Genomic DNA, 24,879 nt, shown 5'->3' on the forward strand with positions numbered 1-24,879 from the left:
GGAACAAATGGTGTCGGAACGAGTAATGGCGGAGCAAGTAGTGTCAGAGCAAGTTATGCCAATGTAGTTTGTTATAAATATGGAAAACCGGGCCACATTATTAGAAATTGCCCGAACCAGGAGAACACGAATGGACAAGGCCGCGGAAGAGTTTTCAATATTAATGCGGCAGAGGCACAGAAAGACCCGGAGCTTGTTTCGGGTACGTTTCTTATTGACAATAAATCTGCTTACGTTTTATTTGATTCGGGTGCGGATAGAAGCTATATGAGTAGAGATTTTTGTGCTAAATTAAGTTGTCCATTGACACTGTTGGATAGTAAATTTTTACTCGAATTAGCAAACGGTAAATTAATTTCAGCAGATAATATATGCCAGAATCGAGAAATTAAACTGGGTAGCGAAATATTTAAGATTGATTTGATACCAGTAGAGTTAGGGAGTTTTGATGTAATAGTTGGCATGGACTAGCTGAAGAAGGTGAAAGCAGAGATCGTATGTTATAAAAATGCAATTCGCATTGTACGAGAAGAAGGAGAACCCTTAATGGTGTACGGAGAAAAGGGCAACATGAAGCTACATCTTATTAGTAATTTGAAGGCACAAAAACTAATAAGAAAAGGTTGCTATGCTGTTTTAGCACACGTCGAGAAAGTACAAACTGAAGAAAAGAGCATCAATGATGTTCCCGTCGCAAAAGAATTTCCCGATGTATTTTCGAAAGAATTACCGGGACTACCTCCACATCGATCTGTTGAATTTCAAATAGATCTTGTACCAGGAGCTGCACCAATAGCTCGTGCTCCTTATAGACTCGCACTCAGCGAGATGAAAGAACTGCAAAGCCAACTGCAAGAACTATTAGAACGTGGTTTCATTCGACCAAGCACATCACCATGGGGAGCTCCTGTTTTGTTTGTCAAGAAGAAGGATGGTACATTTAGGTTGTGTATTGACTACAGAGAGTTGAACAAACTTACCATCAAAAACCGTTATCCACTGCCGAGAATTGACGACTTATTTGATCAACTACAAGGCTCGTCTGTTTATTCAAAGATTGACTTACGTTCCGGGTATCATCAAATGCGGGTAAAATAAGATGATATTCTAAAGACTGCTTTCAGAACACGTTATGGTCATTACGAGTTTATGGTCATGCCGTTTGGTTTAACTAATGCACCAGCTGTGTTCATGGACCTTATGAACCGAGTGTGTGGACCATACCTTGACAAGTTTGTCATTGTTTTCATTGATGACATACTTATTTACTCAAAGAATGACCAAGAACACGGTGAACATTTGAGAAAAGTGTTAGAAGTATTGAGGAAGGAAGAATTGTACGCTAAGTTTTCAAAGTGTGCATTTTGGTTGGAAGAAGTTCAATTCCTCGGTCACATAGTGAACAAAAAAGGTATTAAGGTAGATCCGGCAAAGATAGAAACTGTTGAAAAGTGGGAAACCCCGAAAACTCCGAAACACATACGCCAATTTTTAGGACTAGCTGGTTACTACAGAAGGTTCATCCAAGACTTTTCCAGAATAGCAAAACCCTTGACTGCATTAACGCATAAAGGGAAGAAATTTGAATGGAAGGATGAACAAGAGAAGGCGTTTCAATTATTGAAGAAAAAGCTAACTACGGCACCTATATTGTCATTGCCTGAAGGGAATGATGATTTTGTGATTTATTGTGACGCATCAAAGCAAGGTCTCGGTTGTGTATTAATGCAACGGACGAAGGTGATTGCTTATGCATCTAGACAATTGAAGATTCACGAGCAAAATTATACGACGCATGATTTGAAATTAGGCGCGGTTGTTTTTGCATTAAAGACTTGGAGGCACTACTTATATGGGGTCAAAAGTATTATATATACCGATCACAAAAGTCTTCAACACATATTTAATCAGAAACAACTGAATATGAGGCAGCGTAGGTGGATTGAATTGTTGAATGATTACGACTTTGAGATTCATTACCACCCGGGGAAGGTAAATGTGGTAGCCGACGCCTTGAGCAAAAAGGACAGAGAACCCATTCGAGTAAAATCTATGAATATAATGATTCACACTAACCTTACTACTCAAATAAAGGAGGCGCAATAAGGAGTTTTAAAAGAGGGAAATTTAAAGGATGAAATACCCAAAGGATCGGAGAAGCATCTTAATATTCGGAAATGGTACTTAGAGAAGCTCATAAAACCAGATACTCAATACATCCTGGAACGGGGAAGATGTACAAGGATCTTAAGAAATATTTTTGGTGGCCAGGTATGAAAGCCGATATTGCTAAATATGTAGGAGAATGTTTGACGTGTTCTAAGGTCAAAGCTGAACATCAGAAACCATCAGGTCTACTACAACAACCTGAAATCCCGGAATGGAAATGGGAAAACATTACCATGGATTTCATTACTAAATTTCCAAGGACTGCAAGTGGTTATGATACTATTTGGGTAATAGTTGATCGTCTCACCAAGTTAGCACACTTCCTGCCAATAAGAGAAGATGACAAGATGGAGAAGTTAGCACGACTGTATTTGAAGGAAGTCGTCTCCAGACATGGAATACCAATCTCTATTATCTCTGATAGGGATGGCAGATTTATTTCAAGATTCTGGCAGACATTACAGCAAGCATTGGGAACTCGTCTAGACATGAGTACTGCCTATCATCCACAAACTGATGGGCAGAGTGAAAGGACGATACAAATGCTTGAAGACATGCTACGAGCTTGTGTTATTGATTTCGGAAACAGTTGGGATCGACATCTACCGTTAGCAGAATTTTCCTACAACAACAGCTACAATTCAAGCATTGAGATGGCGCCGTTTGAAGCACTTTATAGTAGAAAGTGCAGGTCTCTGATTTGTTGGAGTGAAGTGGGGGATAGACAGATTACGGGTCCGGAAATAATACAAGAAACTACCGAGAAAATTATCCAAATTCAACAAAGATTGAAAACCGCCCAGAGTCGACAAAAGAGCTACGCGGACAGTAAAAGAAAAGATATAGAGTTTGAAATTGGAGAAATGGTCATGCTTAAGGTTTCACCTTGGAAAGGCGTTGTTCGATTTGGTAAACGGGGGAAACTAAATCCAAGGTACATTGGACCATTCAAGATTATAGATCGTGTCGGACCAGTAGCTTACCAACTGAAGCTACCTCAACAACTCGCGGCTGTACATAACACTTTCCACGTCTCAAATTTGAAGAAATGTTTTGCTAAAGAAGATCTCACAATTCTGTTGGACGAAATCCAAATCAATGAAAAACTTCAATTCATTGAAGAACCCGTCGAAATAATGAATCGTGAGGTTAAGAGACTTAAAAAAAACAAGATACCGATTGTTAAGGTTCGATGGAATGCTCGTAGAGGACCCCGAGTTCACCTGGGAGCGTGAAGATTAGATGAAGAAGAAATACCCGCATTTATTTCCAGAAGATACGTCAACACCTCCAACTGCTTAAAATTTCGGGACGAAATTTATTTAACGGGTAGGTACTGTAGTGACCCGAACTTTTCCATGTTTATATATATATTAAATGAAATTGTTATTTACATGATTAAGTGTTTCCAACAAGTTAAGCAATCAAACTTGTTAAGACTTGATTAATTGAAATAGGTTTCATATAGACAATTGACCACCCAAGTTGACCGGTGATTCACGAACGTTAAAACTTGTAAAAACTATACGATGACATATATATGGTTATATATATAGTTAACATGATTTTATTATAAGTATGTATCTCATTAGGTATTTTAACAATGAGTTATATACATAAAAATGAGACTATTAATTTAAGAAACTCGAAAACGATATATATAACGATTATCGTTATAACAACGTCTTACTAGGTACATATGAATCATATTAAGATATTGATACACTTAGTTAATTATGTTAAATGATAAGTAAATATATTATTAAGTGTATTAACAATGAAATACATATGTAAAAATAAGACTACCAACTTAATGATTTCGAAACGAGACATATATATAACGATTATCGTTGTAACGATATTTAACTGTATATATATCATACTAAGATATATTATATATCATAATATCATGATAATATAACAATTTAACATCTCATTTATTATAATAAACAATGAGTTAACAACATTCAACAAGATCGTTAACCTAAAGGTTTCAAAACAACGTTTACATGTAACGACTAACGATGACTTAACGACTCAGTTAAAATGTATATACATGTAGTGTTTTAATATGTATTCATACACTTTTGAAAGACTTCAATACAATTATCAAAATACTTCTACTTAACAAAAATTCTTACAATTACATCCTCGTTCAGTTTCATCAACAATTCTACTCGTATGCACCCGTATTCGTACTCGTACAATACACAGCTTTTAGATGTAAGTACTATTGGTATATACACTCCAATGATCAGCTCTTAGCAGCCCATGTGAGTCACCTAACACATGTAAGAACCATCATTTGGCAACTAGCAAAAAATATCTCATAAAATTACAAAAATATGAGTAATCATTCATGACTTATTTACATGAAAACAAAATTACATATCCTTTATATCTAATCCATACACCAACGACCAAAAACACCTACAAACACTTTCATTCTTCAATTTTATTCATCTAATTGATCTCTCACAAGTTCTATCTTCAAGTTCTAAGTGTTCTTCATAAATTCCAAAAGTTCTAGTTTCATAAAATCAAGAATACTTCCAAGATTGCAAGTTTACTTCCAAGTTTTCTAAATCCATTCCAAGTAATCATCCAAGATCAAGAAACCTTTGTTACTTACAGTAGGTTATCTTTCTAATACAAGGTAATAATCATATTCAAACTTTAATTCAATTTCTATAACTATAACAATCTTATTTCGAGTGGAAATCTTACTTGAAATTGTTTTCGTGTCATGATTCTGCTTCAAGAACTTTCAAGCCATCCAAGGATCTTTTGAAGCTAGATCTATTTTTCTCATTTCCAGTAGGTTTATCCAAGGAACTTGAGGTAGTAATGATGTTCATAACATCATTCGATTCATACATATAAAGCTATCTTATTCGAAGGTTTAAACTTGTAATCACTAGAACATAGTTTAGTTAATTCTAAACTTGTTCGCAAATAAAAGTTAATCCTTCTAACTTGACTTTTAAAATCAACTAAACACATGTTCTATATCTATATGATATGCTAACTTAATGATTTAAAACCTGGAAACACGAAAAACACCGTAAAACTGGATTTACGCCGTCATAGTAACACCGCGGGCTGTTTTGGGTTAGTTAATTAAAAAACTATGATAAACTTTGATTTAAAAGTTTTTATTCTGGGAAAATGATTTTTATTATGAACATGAAACTATATCCAAAAATTATGGTTAAACTCAAAGTGGAAGTATGTTTTCTAAAATGGTCATCTAGACGTCGTTCTTTCGACTTAAATGACTACCTTTACAAAAACGACTTGTAACTTATTTTTCTGACTATAAACCTATAATTTTTCTGTTTAGATTCATAAAATAGAGTTCAATATGAAACCATAGCAATTTGATTCACTCAAAACGGATTTAAAATGAAGAAGTTATGGGTAAAACAAGATTGGATAATTTTTTTCATTTTAGCTACGTGAAAATTGGTAACAAATCTATTCCAACCATAACTTAATCAACTTGTATTGTATATTATGTAATCTTGAGATACCATAGACACGTATACAATGTTTTGACCTATCATGTCGACACATCTATATATATTTCGGAACAACCATAGACACTCTATACGTGAATGTTGGAGTTAGCTATACAGGGTTGAGGTTGATTCCAAAATATATATAGTTTGAGTTGTGATCAATACTGAGATACGTATACACTGGGTCGTGGATTGATTCAAGATAATATTTATCGATTTATTTCTGTACATCTAACTGTGGACAACTAGTTGTAGGTTACTAACGAGGACAGCTGACTTAATAAACTTAAAACATCAAAATATATTAAAAGTGTTGTAAATATATTTTGAACATACTTTGATATATATGTATATATTGTTATAGGTTCGTGAATCAACCAGTGGCCAAGTCTTACTTCCCGATGAAGTAAAAATCTGTGAAAGTGAGTTATAGTCCCACTTTTAAAATCTAATATTTTTGGGATGAGAATACATGCAGGTTTTATAAATGATTTACAAAATAGACACAAGTACGTGAAACTACATTCTATGGTTGAATTATCGAAATCGAATATGCCCCTTTTTATTAAGTCTGGTAATCTAAGAATTAGGGAACAGACACCCTAATTGACGCGAATCCTAAAGATAGATCTATTGGGCCTAACAAACCCCATCCAAAGTACCGGATGCTTTAGTACTTCGAAATTTATATCATATCCGAAGGGTGTCCCAGAATGACGGGATATTCTTATATATGCATCTTGTTAATGTAGGTTACCAGGTGTTCACCATATGAATAATTTTTATCTCTATGTATGGGATGTGTATTGAAATATGAAATCTTGTGGTCTATTGTTACGATTTGATATATATAGGTTAAACCTATAACTCACCAACATTTTTGTTGACGTTTAAAGCATGTTTATTCTCAGTTGAATACTAAGAGGTTCCGCTGTTGCATACTAAAATAAGGACAAGATTTGGAGTCCATGTTTGTATGATATTGTGTAAAAACTGCATTCAAGAAACTGATTTCGATGTAGCATATTTGTATTGTAAACCATTATGTAATGGTCGTGTGTAAACGGGATATTTTAGATTATCATTATTTGATAATCTACGTAAAGCTTTTTAAACCTTTATTTATGAAATAAAGGTTATGGTTTGTTTTAAAAATGAATGCAGTCTTTGAAAAATGTCTCATATAGAGGTCAAAACCTCGCAACGAAATCAATTAATATGGAACATTTTTAATCAATAAGAACGGGACATTTCACTGGTAACTAAACTTTAACGTCTATATATAATAAGTACCCCTGTTTTAACATACATGCAACCAACATGTACAATACACGCAAACCAACGTGTACTAAACTCAAATAGCATACGTCCGCTTTATAGTTCAGGCTAGAGTCTCTATACCTGGAACGGATGGGGATGTCAAGCCCTATGAATCCATATATAACTACTCGCGCCCACCAGTTCTTATAACCGGCAGTTACTAGTTACCAAAACTAAGGGATTTTTGGTTCAAACTCGGTGTAGAATTTAGTATGTACTTGTATCCATTGCGTTTAAAATAAATTGCATGTATTCTCAGCCCAAAAATATTTAAAACATTTAAAAAGGGATCTAAAAACTCGCCTTAGCAGCACATAAATTCATTCATCGACATGTGACCGAAACTCGAAATGCAAAGTAACCATAGATCTCAACCTAGAGAATATATGTTGGTCAATACATGTCTAACAAGCTAGATCAGGTCATAGTGTATCACAATCCTAATGCTCGAGACCGACATGCAAAAGTTAACAAAAGTCATCTCAAAAGTCAATCTGACCCAATATGATCTTTAAATCTATACATGTTTATTGTCATAGTATAAGTCTTGATAATTGAACGAATTTATAGTTTATCAAACTCAAAATATTATTTATTTCAGGAGCTATATTATATTGGAATTATCATGGCAATCGAAAATATTTTATTATTTCACATAGTTTTCCAATACTTGTAAAATCAGATTATAGTGTTTATAAAGCTTTAAAACATGATAAGACAGTCAACTTTGACAATTGTTCAACAAGACAAAACGTGCCTTATATAGAAATTCATTTACTCGATTAGTAATATCTAAAAAATTTAATTTATCAATCTTATAGACAAGTTGTTTAAATATTAATTTACAGTTTCAAACACAATTTCAATTAACGTTAACCATAATTCAGTTGACCATATCTTTTAATCCGTTCATCGAAATCACGCGATTTCTAAATGAAAAGTTATTAATTTTTAGATAGCTTTCCAACGACATGCATATCATATACTTTATATCAGTAACATATGAATTAAATACGTGATTCATCATAAACTATCTAACGACAACATTAAAGCATACAAGCATGCATAAACATATATACTCGAACACTAGACATGAATACACTATTAATATATATAAGATAAGATATGAATGCTCACGTATCAATATTGTGATCCAATATTGCAGGAAAGTACGTAGACGCGACATAGATGATAAACACTAGATTGACCTCACGAGCATACTCCCGAATAAAACCCATCACCTCCATAGCTATAACCCATAATTTCTTTAGCTCTATCCCGCTCGTAAAACACATTTTGAAATAACTCGCTCATGACTTCGTCGTAGTATTTTATGTATACTACTTAATAATAATACTACGACTAATAATAATAATAATAATACAATTAATAATAATAATATTAATCTTAATAATAATAATAATAATAATAATAATAATAATAATAATAATAATAATAATAATAATAATAATAATAATAATTGTAAATATAAATGTAAGAAGAGTGCGAGAGAATTAAGAGAAGAAGATAAATGAATTCGTCTGAAAAATTGCGAACTTTATAGAACGAACTTGTCTCCTCCTACCATGCGATCGCATGGTTTGAAGGGCATTTGGCCATGCGATCGTATGGCCTCTTATGACAGCTCACAAACGCGTAACAATTTCCTGCCGACACGTATGTTATACATATATATATATTTATTTAATATATAATATATTTAATCTTTAGAATTAATTAAATATTATATTATATTCTCGTGCATAGTTGATTTGTAATTTTAGCACCGATGAATAGTACGTTGACACTCGACTTACGTGCCGGTTCCAGTTTCTGGAACGCTATTTCGTACGCTTAGAAAACTCGTACTTTACATTTTGTGACTAGTACCTTTATCAATAATTAGACTTATTTCACCAATAATTATACTCCATGAACTGTAACTTACACATTTGAATGTTTTGGTCATTTGCTTCTATAAATTGATGTCTCGTTATATATACATATGATAATTTAAATCAAAACGTTTTGTTTCTAGTTAATATTATATTTAATCACTTTGGAAAATATATATATATATATATATATATATATATATATATATATATATATATTCTCAAAGAAAAATATAATTTTGTACGTATCATATAAGATTGAAATATTTATTTAATAATATTATATTTTAGTTTTTCAAAAAAATAATAATTTATATTTCAACGTTCAATATATATAATTTAAAATAGATATTATTATATCACCTAACATTTATGCTCTAGAACTTAATTTGATATAATTCATTTATACGCTAATGTTTATTTTAACTTCTCAAACATTCTAAAAATCAATCGAATCGAATAACTAAATGTTACTATCGTTTATTTAACTAATTTTGAAATCACATATATTCAATATTCATAACCACATTTTAAATACACGATGTAAGTTATTTATATGTATAGTTCTAACAATTTACATCATATAAAGATAAATTTTAAATTTGGTCGAAAATTTCCGAGTCGTCACAGTACCTACCCGTTAAAGAAATTTCGTCCCGAAATTTGATTGAGATGGTCATAGCTGACAATAAGTATGTTTTCATGACTCATATGAGTTGGAAATTAGAGTTTTATCGTCATTGATTAATATGGATAAAACAACTCGATTATGTGAAAAGTATGAGTGAAGCTATTGTAAAAGAGTGAAAACGAGTAAATGCAGATTCGACTTAACCGGTGACGTAGTCACGGTTAATTTCCAGAATTTAAGGGATTTTAGAGGAAATCTTCGTAATTAGATTTGGTTCTTCGGTAATTAAGGAAATTAGGATCTTCTTTGGTTAAATGCAATGATCTTATTTCAATTGCTCTGTCGGATTTTTCACTATAAATCCATCCCTTTTATTTCCTTACTTCCACATCTCCCATCTTCTATACTTTCTTCTCCAATTCATACTTCTAAAACATTTGTCAATATGCTTGATCCAGTTCTGATCCTTGATATGTTCCTAACTGTCGCAACAATTATCCTTCTTTTCTAACTTCCTCCGGAGGAATCTGTTTACTTCTATTTCGCTCTTGGGTGGTGATTTTCATAATCCTTCCTTGTATTTATCTTTCCATATTTATTGACATCTACGGTTAATGATCTTTTCCGTTTGCTGCGATTTATGCCCCCTTTCTATCTCGGAGCTTCATGCTTTTGTTTTCTTTTCGCAAATAATGGTCCAGAATTTGTAGGTATGGAGTTTCGAATTATCATAATATACAAAGTAGAAAGGAAAGGTAGTAGCACGATTTGATTTGTCAAATTACCAGAATATCCGGAAAAGACCGAATCATCAAGAAAAATATTTTCTTGATAGTTTAGAGGTTAAATAGAATGAAAGAGTTATGTAACATGGTTCATGATGAGGGTATGATCTGTGAACCTTTATCACGTTCCATTAGAAACTCAGCATGACTTACTGTAATATAATCACGTTGATCAAGTGACATTATATTATATTAACTCATGCTTCAAATCCTAACACTACTTCAAAAACATTAATATTTTAAATTCGAATTTTTCAGAATTTAGAAACTAAAACAGTTTCCTTATGATATAACACAGATAGCGCGAAGAGATAAATGATTTCAGTTAAGAATAGTTATGAAGATATCTCCAGAAATATCGAGGATATTTATAATGAATGATACGATGATATCTTAGAATTTCTAATATCGAAAGATGATAAAGAAGATTTGTCCGTAAAGGTTTAGAGTCAGGAGCAAGGTATTCGTTAATGAATTCAGTAGATACTGAATCATTTGGATTCTTTGAAGGCAGGTTTAGTCTTTGTGATTTGTCCACAGCCTCCTTCATGGTTTGCTCAATCCGTTTTTCAGTACCAAATCTTCTCTTTTTCTGAGTTTTGCCAACACACTATTCTTTATCATCAAACTTTTGGCTGTTAAAGTCATTTACAGTTTTTGCTGCTTCATCAGCATTTTTCAAAATTCAGAGTATTGATTCGTAGACTGGTTGCTTTTTCAGATTTTTAGAATGAAAGCTCATAATTCTAAGAGATGAATGTTATATGTATACATATGATGTTCTAGTACAGTTTTGAATTCAAAGTATGGCATTTGAAAGATGTAAGAATCTAAGAGTGATGTTTTCTGTTAAATCTTGGCTTGGATTTTTATTTTTCAAAATCAGAATATGTAATCAAATCTGGATGCGAATGGTTGTTTTGATTTCTAGGAAAGAATGTATATCGTTGTGAAAGTAGTGAGTATAGTTGATGATTTGTTGAATCAGAATCGAAGAATGTAACATATTAATTGTAAATTTATATATCTTTCGGGTATTACCTATCCGTTTAAAGTTTCACAAGTAATATTTTATACCAGAGAATTTTATTACAGTCTTTATGAAAATATATGTATGTATATTTTCTTCAGATGTAATACAGATTTAATGAGTTAATATCATATTAAGCTCATTTGATTTTCGGCTGGGTTAGAAATGAATAATCTCTAAAACATTAAGGATTTCATAATCTTCGAGGAGTATTTCACTAATGTAATCAATATTTTGTTATTTAGTTTTATTGATATTTCCTCAGTGAATCATGTTGGTGCTTATGGAACTCTTGCTAACTTCGCAAGGTAAGAATGATGTTTTCTGGAAAGTTTCAAGTACATCGAAAATGAAAGTGTAAAATCAAACATGTATTTGAATAATACACTTGATTTATTATGAAATGAAATTTATTAAGTCGAAGCAGAGATTACAGTTAATGATTGTTAAGTCATTAACGAAGGATGTACATCACAGCATATTAATAACATGAACTAACCGAGTAGTTAAGATTCACACGTAATAGCTTAGTACAAAAAGATTTATTTTGATCTCAAAATTCATATATATATATATATATATATATATATATATATATATATATATATATATATATATATATATATATATATATATATATATATATATATAATATACATATAATTTCTTCAGAGGGAATGAGTTAATACTACATAACTCGTTGATACAATATACGCGTTGTTGATTAGTGATGATGTTTGCGGTGATTATGGATCTGGCAGAGCTTGTGATGTTGTAGATGCTGCTGATGCTGACGATGCTGACGGTACTGACGGTGCTGGTGATGCTGACGGTACTGTTGATGCTGCTGGTAAAACAGATCTAGCTTGTAAATCGTGCACCATTCCGATCAGGGTTTTATTTCATCATTTCTATTCGCTCACTCATCTGGTTTACAATTAGAACTAGAATAAGTAATCTCTAAAACTTTTAGAAACTACATATTCTCTGCAGAATATTTCTTCGATGAAGTTATGAATCAATACTTCATCGTTTGTTGTTGTTGGTATTCCTTGGTATCTATAATGCGTATGACGTTGATGTTCGAGGTACAGATTGTGATGTTGAGGTGTGTGATGCGGATGTTGTTGGTGGTGGTGGTAATGATACTGTTGGTGTTGATGATGGTGGTACTGTTGATGTCAGTGATGCTGCTGGTGCTTGTAATCTTTGCACCATATTCTCCAAAGCCACTACCCGAGCGCGAAGCTCGTTGACTTCTTCTACTACACCAGGATGATTGGCGGTTCGGACGAGCGGATGAATAAGATCCAGAATCTGAGATAGTATATAATCGTGACGAGATACTCTGGAAATGAGAGAGAAAATGGTGTCTCGAACAGGTTCGCCGGTAAGTGCTTCAGGTTCTTCTCAAATAAAAATATAATTTTGTACGTATTATATAAGATTGAAATATTTATTTGATAATATTATATTTTAGTTTTTCAAAAAAAAAAAATAATTTATATTTCAACGTTCAATATATATAATTTAAAATAGATATTATTATATCACCTAACATTTATGCTCTAGAACTTAATTTGATATAATTCATTTATACGCTAACGTTTATTTTAACTTCTCAAACGTGCTAAAAATCAATCGAATCGAATAACCAAATGTTACTATCGTTTATTTAACTAATTTTGAAATCACATATATTCAATATTCATAACCACATTTTAAATACACGATGTAAGTTATTTATATGTATAGTTCTAACAATTTACATCATATAAAGATAAAGTTTAAATTTGATCGAAAATTTTCGCGTCGTCACATCCCGCGTACTCCCGCTCCAACTGCGGGTGGATGTTAGCCCACGTACAATAACCCATATGCATCTCATGTATTGGGCTTTGCCCTTTAGAATGTTCTAGACTCTTGTACCCTAGTTATTTATATCCATGCACCGTATTCCATGAGGATTAATAAAATACAATGCACTGCTTAATTGACAAGAATGACTTTTCTTTAGACATATATAAATACATTTTTTTTGTTCTATGACCAATGTAAGAATTTAGTTTGTATACTTACAGTTTATGTATGATGTGAATAGTGAACCTTAACACTTTCCTTCACATTTACCTTCTAAATTCCCGAACAAAACACGTAGTTTTAATCTATCACCACTATTTGTGCTCTTGTAGAATAATTGAAAATGTAAAATTAACACGTTTTAAATAGATAAACAACTTGTTTCAATTGGTTCCACCGACAAACTACCCCGCCCTAACTATGACACAAGTTGTTGAATATAATTTCTTATGACCACGTACACCGAACATAGCAAAATACGAGATCAAATGTCTCAATGTCTAAACTAAAACAGTAAAACCTAATGGGTTCTAAAAGTTAAAGTGGTCCATTAACAACGACCATTATAACTACTATATATATGTGATCCGTATCAAATTAAATGTCACGATTGTTATATTAATGAAGAAGTAAACAAGAAGAGCATGAGTCATGCACCAACATATAGTGACTAGTGAGTTAGGTAAGTTCAAAGACCATTCAAAGTTTTTGCATCCACATGAAATGACTGAAATGGGTTCACCAAACAATAACAAGTGCATGATCCAACTTGAACCGGCCACGTGGACCGGACCATATATAGAATCCAATTCAAGAAACTTTCAAAACACAATTTAGATTACTCCGTATTATTGTGGCAGGTTATAAGTACAAAAGCTGTGCATTTTTATGTGGAATTTTCCTGTTATATACAAATGGCAAGTTCCCTTTGCGTTGGTGAAATACTGTTGACATCTCACTAACCTTTTTTTTGTTTGTTTTTGACGCATTCAAGAAAGATATAGCCTTCGTATGACTTTACGAGTTTAACAATATTAATATCAATTAGTTTGTAACAGAATAGATATAGATATTCAATATTTAATTAGAGACAAATTGAAGACAAATATCATATCTGCAATTCCACATCTAATAGAAGTTGCTGATATTAAGATTAATTAGTAATTAGTACTAGTAATAATATCTACAATATGATAATTAATAATTAATCACTTTTTATTTGACCATAACATAACTAGAAACTAATATTCGTAGCATCTATTTAAAAAAATTACCTTTTGTTTTATTCAAAAATTTCTTGGTTATAAAAATTCTTTCGTGGTTATAAAAATTCTTTGCTTTTCGAATTTTTTTTTTTTTTAAATCACCTTTTGTCTTATTTTGTTTTATTATTATTAATTATTAAATTATTAATTTATTATTATTATCATTATCGTTTCTAGTTTAAACTTTAAAATAACAACATTTGTAATAAGCCTCTACGTGTCGTTCAAAGGTTAACTATTCACGACGCATAAACGTCCCTATCGTCTAGCTAATGGGACATTCTCGACCATAAAATCACAAGGCATTAATGTACGTAGTACATAAAACAATGTTACAATTAGCCACTACTATACCTCACGACTTAACTATCTCACTACTTTGTTTAGCCACTAACTACTACTAAATCAATGCACTAAATAAGTAAACAAAATCATGCAACTATCTTGACCATGACCCGCTAATACTCGAAACAACCATCAAACAAATCTGCCCCACTATATATCTCCCCTCTTCTAATCCGGGAAACACTCGATGCACCCGTGCGCTACTTCGTTGCACTCCGAGACCAAACCCTTGCCAACCGGGAACCATAGTATGTTCGATCTCGAGATATTGGACCCCAGACCGAGATCGAGCCTTCGCGTCTGGCTACGGACAATTTTTAAGTTTGCATTATTGTCTTACATGTTCGGGTATGAAATTTTATATCATAACTTTGTCACGTCACACTTGACGCTACAAGTGGTATATGGTAATATAAAATCAAAAACTAGGGACTTGAGCCACATCAAAGATCTACACAGTTATAATGAATATGTCAACTAACTTGTTTATGACAAAGAGAGAAAATAACATTTATGACAATTGTAAAAAGTCAAATTCATGCATATCAAATATCAGGCTAGGGTGAATTACCAAATACGGAGTAAATAAGAACGCCTTCCTTGTCAACTCCATTTTATTTGAGGTAACAAACGATTTATATATCATTTCATTTTAAAATATACATCATTATAATCACTAACTATAAAATACATGATTGTACTACAATAATATACTTTCAAATATAATTGATAATGTGTATGTATGATTAATATGTGACGGCGTAAATATTTTGTTTTTATTTTTTGAGGATTTTATTAGTAACATATTTTTAGAATGTTTTTAGAGTAAATTAAAAAAAGTATGGTACATTCTGCATGTCAACGATATCCACAAATGATACATTAATCAAATTCATATTTCTGATAAGGAAAAGTGTGAAAACTAGTGAACAGGATCTGTTAACTTGGCTTCATACCAACCGGACTTCAGGATTGCATTTTATTTTAGGCAAGAGTAGCAGGAGTAATTGCATGTAGTAAACTAAAACAGCAAAATTCAGATAAATTAAAAAAAAAATTGTAATATGTTCACACATTCCAATGCTACCTAGTTTTTAATTTTATATATATTATATATTATGTATTATGTATTATATTAAATATTAATATTATTTTTTATTTATTTCATGTGAAATTAATTTCAATTCACAAAAAAAGTCATTTATAGCACCAAAAAGCTCAAGCTAGTTGAATCTCTCACACGAAATGAGTATTTTTGTGTATATTATATTAATCCCTTTAATCTTTGGGTCACTGTTCAGATCAATTTTTTAACATCCGTACTTGTGTATTATATCACTTTAATTTAAGTTTGACGGTTAAGTTTTGTATCCGTAAAAATTAAGGTACGTGTTACATATACCCGTATATAATTATATATCTTTAGTTTATTGTATGTGAAATATCATTAAAAAAAAATGTGTCTAGTATATATGATTTATTTTTTTGAGATTTCTTACTAAAAATGGGTATGGGATATTACGTACTTAATTATCATATATCATATATATACCGTGCATTTTTATGAGATATATATAAATAAAAACTATAAAAGGTGGCGACCAATATATTAACCTAAAAAAGTTGGCAACCTAGTTAGAGAGAAAAGTAGTACATGGATCATTAGTCGCTGTTCTTTGACCCTAATATACTTGATTCACTAATTATCAATTGTCGTCTGTCGACTTTCATTGTTATTAATTTACATATAAGTAATGTACGTGTTCAATTCGTTACTCAAATTTTCAGTATTCACAAGTTTATCTAGATCAATCAATAAAAATGCAACACATATGTCATAGATATATTTTTGTTGTTTATATATGACTTTTTTTTAAATGCGTTTGATAAAACAGAATAATTAAGCGTCGATCCGAATAATTCAAATGTTCTAATTAAACATAGTTCTGAATGTCAATAACTTGTTTGATAATAATTTTAAATGAATTTTATGAATGTTATAAAATTAATATTAATATTAATATTAATGTATTACAGTACTTTTTAAAAAATAGGAGAGTATAACTATTTGATTAATGTTTTGTGTATAATTTCACGATAATATTGAAGAAATTTTTTTTGTTTTGGAAAAACATATACTAATTTTATTACTTTCAACAAAATATTTACAGAACATCCATAATACAGTGGGACACGACTTTTACACATTACACACAATGATCAATATTTTTGATTAGTACTCATAATGAGAAGTCACAAATACAAGGAAAACTTATGTAATAAACACCCGAGGATTATGTAGCCATGAGTGCCAATCGATCGTTTTTGATTTACACCGTCTCGCGATCCACTCGAAGCTTTTAATTTGTATCTCATTTAGCGCCATTGGTATATTCCAACATTTATTTGAAAAAACTTTTTGGTTTCGGTTTTTCCAAATTAGATAAGTAGTGGTCCAAACCAACGCTTGCCAAATAGACTTTCCCACACATGTAGTCGCTTGCCCCGAGTCAATGAAAAGATCTTCAACATTAACAAATGGTACTCCCCCGCGTCCATAATATTGAAGAAAATGGATGTACTGAATAGTTAAAAAGATGTTTCAACTCTTAATGGTTCATCATAAATTGTTGAATGGTTCTATATCATTTATCACTTAGATATCTGATCAAGCATAGAATAGATCCAATGAGTTCCGTCCATACTTGACAACAAGATAAGGGGATTTAAGGGTCATTGGAGTTTAACTCTCTGGTACGGAATACCGTGAATAACCACATTGCGAGATGAAGATATCGAGATGGGTGGTTAAACGTCGACCCACAATCGTCGGGATAGCCGGTATCGATGGCTCAAGGGAGGTATTAAAGTTAGTGTTCGTAGAACATTACATTTACATCTAACCATTAAAGTAAAGTTTGATATGTTGTGAGTACAGTAGCACGAGCTGGATGCTATGCAATCCGGTAGCGAGGGTTTAATCCGTAATGATATGTATTGAGATTGTTATATGTGTCTTTTAGATCCTTATGAAATGAAGAGTTAACACTTAATTTATAGCCGAAATGCGTTTGTCCATAAGTGCCACGTAATAGGACAAAAAGAATATACTTGATCATGATCGTACTATTTTGTCACTAAAGCTGACAAAAGTAAAAGCATCCTGAATAATATGTTTCTTGTCTGCCATAACTGCTTTGGGGGTTGTAGCGCCGGCTGGTGAACGTACAATGTAGGGATCTCGGTGTGTTGTATTTTGTTTATTTATGCTTTATCTGCGGATGGCAGGTTGCAGTCCTTAGTGCAAGTTTTATGTCAGCGCATGTTAACCTACGTTGGCGCTCAATACCTTACACTCAATATATATATCTGCACCATTTGATTGAGCGTTTATGTTAACTTAAACTATTAATTAGTCAGTGATTGACATGTGAATATCACGTATGATGCGCTATACTAGAGATTCGAATATACGTATCATTAATACCACTAATAAACGCATTTCATGTTAAAATTAAAAGCAACCAATCAAACACATGTTACTATGTAGCATTTCTTAGAGAGTAGAGACTAAAAGTCAACGTAGCAAATCAAACACGTCATTATTTACTCTTTTTTTTTTTGAGAAAAAGATAGGTGATGGTCGGGACACGCTTTTCTGGAAAGACATCTGGACTGGTGACACCTCCTTCAAGGATAGGTTTCCTCGCCTATTCAGACTCGAAACTAATCAGGATGTGTACGTTAGCGAAAGAATTCAAGGAACGGCCGAATCAAGAAGGTATGCATGGAGCTGGTCAAGAGAACCTTCGGGTCGAGTTTTAGGGGAGCTGCAACAACTCAGCCTGATGATCAACAATAATGCAACACTTGGTGAAGGGCCTGCTGTTTGGGAATAGACCTTGGATTCCACTGGTTCGTATAATTCCGGGTTTGTGGCTGAAAAAATTGATGAACTTTTGATTTCGAGATCGGGGCACTATCAGGAAACGATGAAGAACAATTATATCCCACAAAAAATAGGTATTTTTGTGTGGAGAACCTTACGAGGTAGAATCCCTGTTAGAGTAGAACTAGATAGGCGTGGAATCGATTTAGACTCTATATTATGTCCCATGTGCAATGACTACATCGAAACTGTGGAGCACGCTATCATCTCGTGTAAAGTGGCGAAGGACATATGGAAAGCTATCTATAATTGGTGGGGGTCTAATCCTCCCGATAACGCTAGCTTATCCAATCACTTCTCGGGCTCGGGTAGAGATAACCTTCCAGGTGGGAACAAGAAAATCTGGCAAGCGGTTGAATGGGTCTCCGGGTACTTTATATGGAAAAAAAGGAATCAAAAAATATTTCGGAATGACTCATGGGCAAGCTCGAAGGTTGTAAGTGAAATCCAAGTCAAAACATTTGAGTGGATCACTAATCGCTCGAGGAGAAAATCGTTGGAATGGATACAATGGCTTACGAATCCGATCAACTTGGGATCTCCACGCACGAACAACCGGGAACCAGGCTGACTTTCGGATGAATACCATGATGTGATACTCTGTAATTCTTGTAAATCTGTATATGTATTGTGATGAAGGCCTACATGGGTCTACCATTGTGATGAACATACTTGTACATATTTCCTTTTTAATATATACTGCTGGCTTTTAAAAAAAAAAAACACGTCATTATTTAATTACATCTAAAGTCAAATGGCATGAAGGAAGTAAATCAAGATTATTAATTGGTTTAAAGTTAATGCCAGTACTGGTGTAGCTAACCATATTCTGTGTTAATCCTCAATCAAGAAAGAAGGAAAAAAAAAAAAAAAAAACAACATAAACCATTTTCTTTTGTCAAAGTTTCTACACATACCACGTATCCTTTTATTTACTCCTACAAATATCCTCTTTATTAATTATTTCATCTTATATATAAGTCCTACATCCTAACCTCCTCTCAAGAACAATACACACATACACATACACATACACATACACACACACACACAAACACACAATGACACAAATGGATTTCCTTATGGTTTTTCTAAAATTAGCAGAGTGGTTGGTATACCATTTGCTAGCTAATTCATGTTACAAAGCTGCAATGAAGCTTAAAAATCATGCCTTTTTCTTACTAAAAAATCACCCATCTCAAAAATCACCACACCACCAATTTCCATCATTTCCTACTTTCACAAAATGTTGTTTTAACAAAAATCAAGAAACTTTAGTATGTGACATTCAGAACACCTTATTGTTAAACTCAAAGTCTTTCTTTCCATACTTCATGTTAGTTTCATTTGAAGGTGGTAGCATATTTAGAGCAATTATCTTGTTATTATCCTACCCTTTGTTACTTCTTCTTGACCATGAGTTAGGTTTAAGGATGATGATATTTATAACTTTTTGTGGGCTTAAGTTGAAAACCATGGAGAATGTAAGCAGGGCAGTTTTACACAAATTTTATCTTGAGAATTTAAACCTTCAAGTTCATGAATTATTAGCATCTGCAAGAAGTTATGGCATTAAAGTTTTGATCTTTACAAGAGTTCCAAGAGTGTTGGTTGAAGGGTTTTGTAAAGAATATTTAAGTATTGATAATGTAATGGGGACCGAGTTGCATAGTGTTGGGGGGTATTTTAGTGGTTTTGTAAAAAGTGAAGGGGTGGTTGTGAAACATAATGCAGTAAAAGAATGGTTTGGAAATGATAGAAAACCAGATATTGGTGTTGGAAGTTGTTATTTTCATGATCAACTCTTTATCTCCCAATGCAAGGTATGTAATTGTATAGTACGACTTTCTAAATAATTTTTATATGACTACTAATTTGATTTTCAGTACTATATTTGAAATGTAAAAGAAGTAAATAAGTGTGTACATCTTGTTAGGAATGAAGGAATCTTTGAACCCTTATTATAAATTAAAGACTCATTCAATATAATCAAATCAAAGCACTTTTATTCATGTTACTGGATGTTGGTGAAACACATGCTTTCAACAAGAGATTCAACAAACCTTTTGTGTAGATTTCTTGTATATTTACACAATCTAAAAAGAAATTAGACTCTTCTACGTGAATACCATTTTACCATGTGAACAGTAACCTATATGCTTTGTTTATAGGGATATTTTGGTAATTATGAATGTTTTTTTAATCTTTCATTTTAACCTTTTTTTTTTATATTTCCTTTTTTGATTTCAAAATCTTTAGTTTTTTTTAAAGCTTATTTACCCTTTATTAATTTTACGGTTAATTCACGGACCCAACTACCCTATAGCTAATCACAAACTTTTATCCCTTGATCTAAATCACTCACAACACTCCATTTTGGAACTTCTACAATATTGTTGAGATTTTTCTGTTTTAGCATGGGGTAATTTGGAATTTATTTTCTTTTCCAAGTCCAACCACTCCAATCTTATTAAGTTTGAAATTTGAAACTATTTTTGAATTTTATTGGGCTTGAAACACTATTAACATCTAATTAAAATTGATGTTTTGATCACAGGAAAGTTATCTTGTGAGCAAAGAAGATGGAAAAAGTAGTGCAAGAACAATTATGCCAAGAGAAAAGTACCCAAAACCATTAGTTTTTCATGATGGAAGACTAGCTTTTTACCCAACACCATTAGCAACCTTATGCATGTTTCTATGGTTTCCTTTTGGGATTTTACTAGCAATTATAAGGCTTTTTGTGGGCATTGTTTTGCCTTATCCGATATCGCGAATCCTTGGTGGTTTCACCGGTGTAAATATATCAATAGAAGGTTGCGATTACTCATGGGAAAACAAAAACAAACGAAGCGGTGTTCTCTTTGTTTGCACACATCGAACCCTTTTAGATCCGGTTTTCTTAACCATGACCATTGGTAAATCAATGACCGCGGTCACTTATAGTCTAAGTAAAATGTCCGAAGTCATTTCACCCATAAAAACAGTCCGGTTAACACGCGATAGAAAGCAAGATGGCGAAACAATGCACAAATTACTAAGTGAAGGCGATTTAATCGTGTGTCCTGAAGGAACAACTTGTAGGGAGCCTTATTTGTTGAGATTTAGCTCGTTGTTCGCTGAGTTGACCGACGAAATTGTGCCTGTTGCAATGAACACACATGTGACCATGTTTTACGGGACAACGGCTAGTGGGCTCAAGTGTTTGGACCCTATTTTTTTCCTAATGAATCCTAGACCAAGTTATCATGTTAAAGTGATTGGGAAATTGGCTAAGGAACTCAGTTGTGGTGCTGGTGGTAAGTCTAGCCATGATGTGGCTAACTATATTCAGAAACAACTTGGTGATGCTTTGGGATTTGAGTGCACAAATTTAACTAGAAGGGATAAATATCTGATGTTGGCTGGGAATCAAGGAATTGTTGAGGATAAAAGCAAAAAATGTCAATCTTAATTACTATGTTTAGTATTATAATCTTATTATTTTTTGATTAATTATCAGGACTTGATCTGTATTTAGATTCTCGATCTCATTAGTTATTATTTGGATATATTAGTAACACTTTTATAGTTTTGAACATTTCATGTATTTTTGTAGTAGTTTCTTTATATCTCATATTCCATTTTATTTAATTTTGGAGATAAATTATATATCTAATCTCTAACATATATCTTTGCTTAAATGTGGCAAAGTTCTTAGTAAAACTGGGATGTCCTCATGACAAGAGTATGAACAAACTGAATTGTAACTTCGTAAGTTATTCATTTGACTCTAACGAATTATATATACATAGATATTAATATGTGTTGGTCTTAAACTAACAAGGGGAAATTGTATTGTGGTTGAATACACTCATCTTTTAATTATAAAAACTTCAACTGTTCGAATAACAGTTTGAATATGAAATATGAAACACAATATGTTTTAACTTAATTCTTTAATGATTGATTATACACTTAAACAAATGTAATATAACTTGAATTTGCACCTGACCAGTACGTTATTTTAGGAGATAAATGAGTCAGTTGCTGACTTAATTTATCTATCTTTACTTGGTCAAGTTGGGCATTCCAGAGTAGTTAACATGGTTTTAGGGGTAACATTCGTATGATGTCAGTGTCAGAGTTATATATCAATGTTGCACATGCATTCTTTTTGGGTGAAGTTTTGCAGCTTCTTGTTTTGTTATATTTCTTTACACGCGTCTGCTGTCATTGTATCACTAATTTTAACATTTATTACAATGTTAGGAATTTTGTAAATACGGTGGTCATGATGCCATAAACTCTACTATAGTGTCAGTCATGGCCGGCCCATTGGGTGTGCAACCTGTGCAACAGCAGAGGGCCCAACTTTTTTGGGGGCCCAAAATATATATCCAAGTTTCTTATATGAACGGTAGAGGTGTTATTTTTGATAACATAGGTTCCAGGTTCTATATAAACAAATACGGAGTACTTATCAATATCCAAGGCTTTTAAAAAACAAAATCTTGTGTTTGGGGCCCATAGTTTAATTTGGCACAGGGCCACTAAAATCATCGGGCCGACCCTGGTGTCAGTAGCAAATTAGTCAATCCGTCTCACTATAAGTGTTCACATTTAACTCTCAAAATCTTTCTTTATCAACTTTGTCCGTAAATATTTTTATATGTGTTATATATTATGTGATGAAAATTATATAAATAAATTCGCTTTTAAAACTCAATACATTCATATCAATTTTATCAAATATTATATACCACAAATAAAATATTCACGGTCAAAGTTGACAAAAAAAAAAACTTTGAAAGTCAACTGTGCACACTTATAGTGAAAACATATCTGTATCAGTATCTCTTTTGAACAAATCGTCCTATAAAAAGAAAAAACTTCACTCCTCTCCCCCCTCAGTCCTGCCACCGTGAGCCAAACAATACAAAAAAAATATGATTACAAGTTTTAAAATGGGAAGTGATTCTCACACACTACTTTTTGATCCATGTACACTTTTGTCTCATAAAATTACAGTTATGCCCCTAAGAAGTTGAACTTATATTATTAAAATAAGTATAATTAAGAGTAAAATAGGTAATTAGGTGTATATAGATCAAAAAGTAGTGTGTGAGGATCACCTCCCTTTTAAAATAAAACAGTACCTGCTAAGATTCAAACTCGTCTCCTGAACTATTATATACTCCGTTATAGTTTATCCAAGGTCTACTCCTAGCAGACCTCTTAATTTTTCATGGCCCCACCCCTGGTTGCTGGTTTCTTCTTGACCAGCTGAGGTTCGGCTATGGGGACAAGGCTGCTAGATGCAACTTTTCTATCTTATACCCTTTGCAGGAAAAAGGCCAGAGACTCGGACCCAGATGGAATCAGTAGAATATCCATTGTCTCATCTTTAAAATAATGCCTGCTGCATTCCGACCCTATCATATTCAAGATGTAATAATCTTCTGAAAAAGAATGTTTGCATCATTATTCATTATCAAGTATAAGACGCAAAACAAGAATCATTCCCAAATTGATTTATCAGGCCGATGGTAAACTATTTGATATTTGCATTATACACTTTTAACATCTTTTGCTTATCCTGGTTCCAGGTAAACTAATTGAGCCGAGTTAAAGTATCAAATGGGTGTCTGGTTATGTTGTATGGAAAAATCGTAATCTAAAGGTTTTCAAGAACAAATGGATGTGCGGGTCGGTATCTCTTTTTATATATAATAACAAAATGTAAATTAGCTCATTTTAAAAATAGTGAACCAATCCTAGCCGCCCATTACAATAGCCCACTTTAATCTAAACCATTGATTATCTACTAATTTACTTAATGAGCTCGTAATCCCAATCTTTTTGCAGCAAAAAGTAGCGGCCTTTTTTTCAAAAAAATAGGGGTTCAGATGAGTCGCTATTTGAGTGGCGACACACACCAAAAAAACCCTAAATTCATCTAAACTTTACACCCAATGTTCGATTCCAGTAGCTGATTTCAACCAAACAATTAGAAATCGATTTCAAGCCCTAATCGTTTTCAAGAAGCAAAGAATCAGAAATCGATTTCAAGAAGCAAACAATCAGAAATCGATTTCAATATGATTAGATTGGAATTTGATTCGCCTTA

The 24,879-nt window shown here is 32.5% G+C and overlaps 2 protein-coding genes across 2 annotated transcripts; both read left to right on the top strand.

Annotated features, from left to right (window-relative positions):
• Positions 1-18,813: 18,813 nt before the first annotated feature.
• On the top strand, positions 18,814-19,341 carry LOC139863410 (uncharacterized). The gene has a single exon (XM_071852047.1). The coding sequence runs from the start codon at positions 18,814-18,816 to the stop codon at positions 19,339-19,341; it is 528 nt and encodes a 175-aa protein (XP_071708148.1).
• A 496-nt stretch (positions 19,342-19,837) lies between these two features.
• Positions 19,838-22,324, top strand: LOC139862881 (glycerol-3-phosphate acyltransferase 1-like). The gene is made up of 2 exons (XM_071851514.1): positions 19,838-20,593; positions 21,328-22,324. Exons 1-2 carry the CDS (start codon positions 19,841-19,843, stop codon positions 22,222-22,224), a joined length of 1,650 nt encoding a protein of 549 aa, XP_071707615.1. The 5' UTR covers positions 19,838-19,840; the 3' UTR covers positions 22,225-22,324.
• Positions 22,325-24,879: the final 2,555 nt, after the last annotated feature.

The sequence above is a fragment of the Rutidosis leptorrhynchoides genome, chromosome 8 (genome assembly GCF_046630445.1).
Source record: "Rutidosis leptorrhynchoides isolate AG116_Rl617_1_P2 chromosome 8, CSIRO_AGI_Rlap_v1, whole genome shotgun sequence".
NCBI classification, from domain to species: Eukaryota; Viridiplantae; Streptophyta; class Magnoliopsida; order Asterales; family Asteraceae; genus Rutidosis; species Rutidosis leptorrhynchoides.

Coding starts and splice junctions, on each gene's coding strand:
- LOC139863410 (XM_071852047.1), top strand. CDS start 18,814: ATGAAGAACAATTATATCCCACAAAAAATAGGTATTTTTGTGTGGAGA.
- LOC139862881 (XM_071851514.1), top strand. CDS start 19,841: ATGGATTTCCTTATGGTTTTTCTAAAATTAGCAGAGTGGTTGGTATAC. Junction 20,594..21,327: donor TCTTTATCTCCCAATGCAAG/GTATGTAATTGT, acceptor TTTTGATCACAG/GAAAGTTATCTTGTGAGCAA.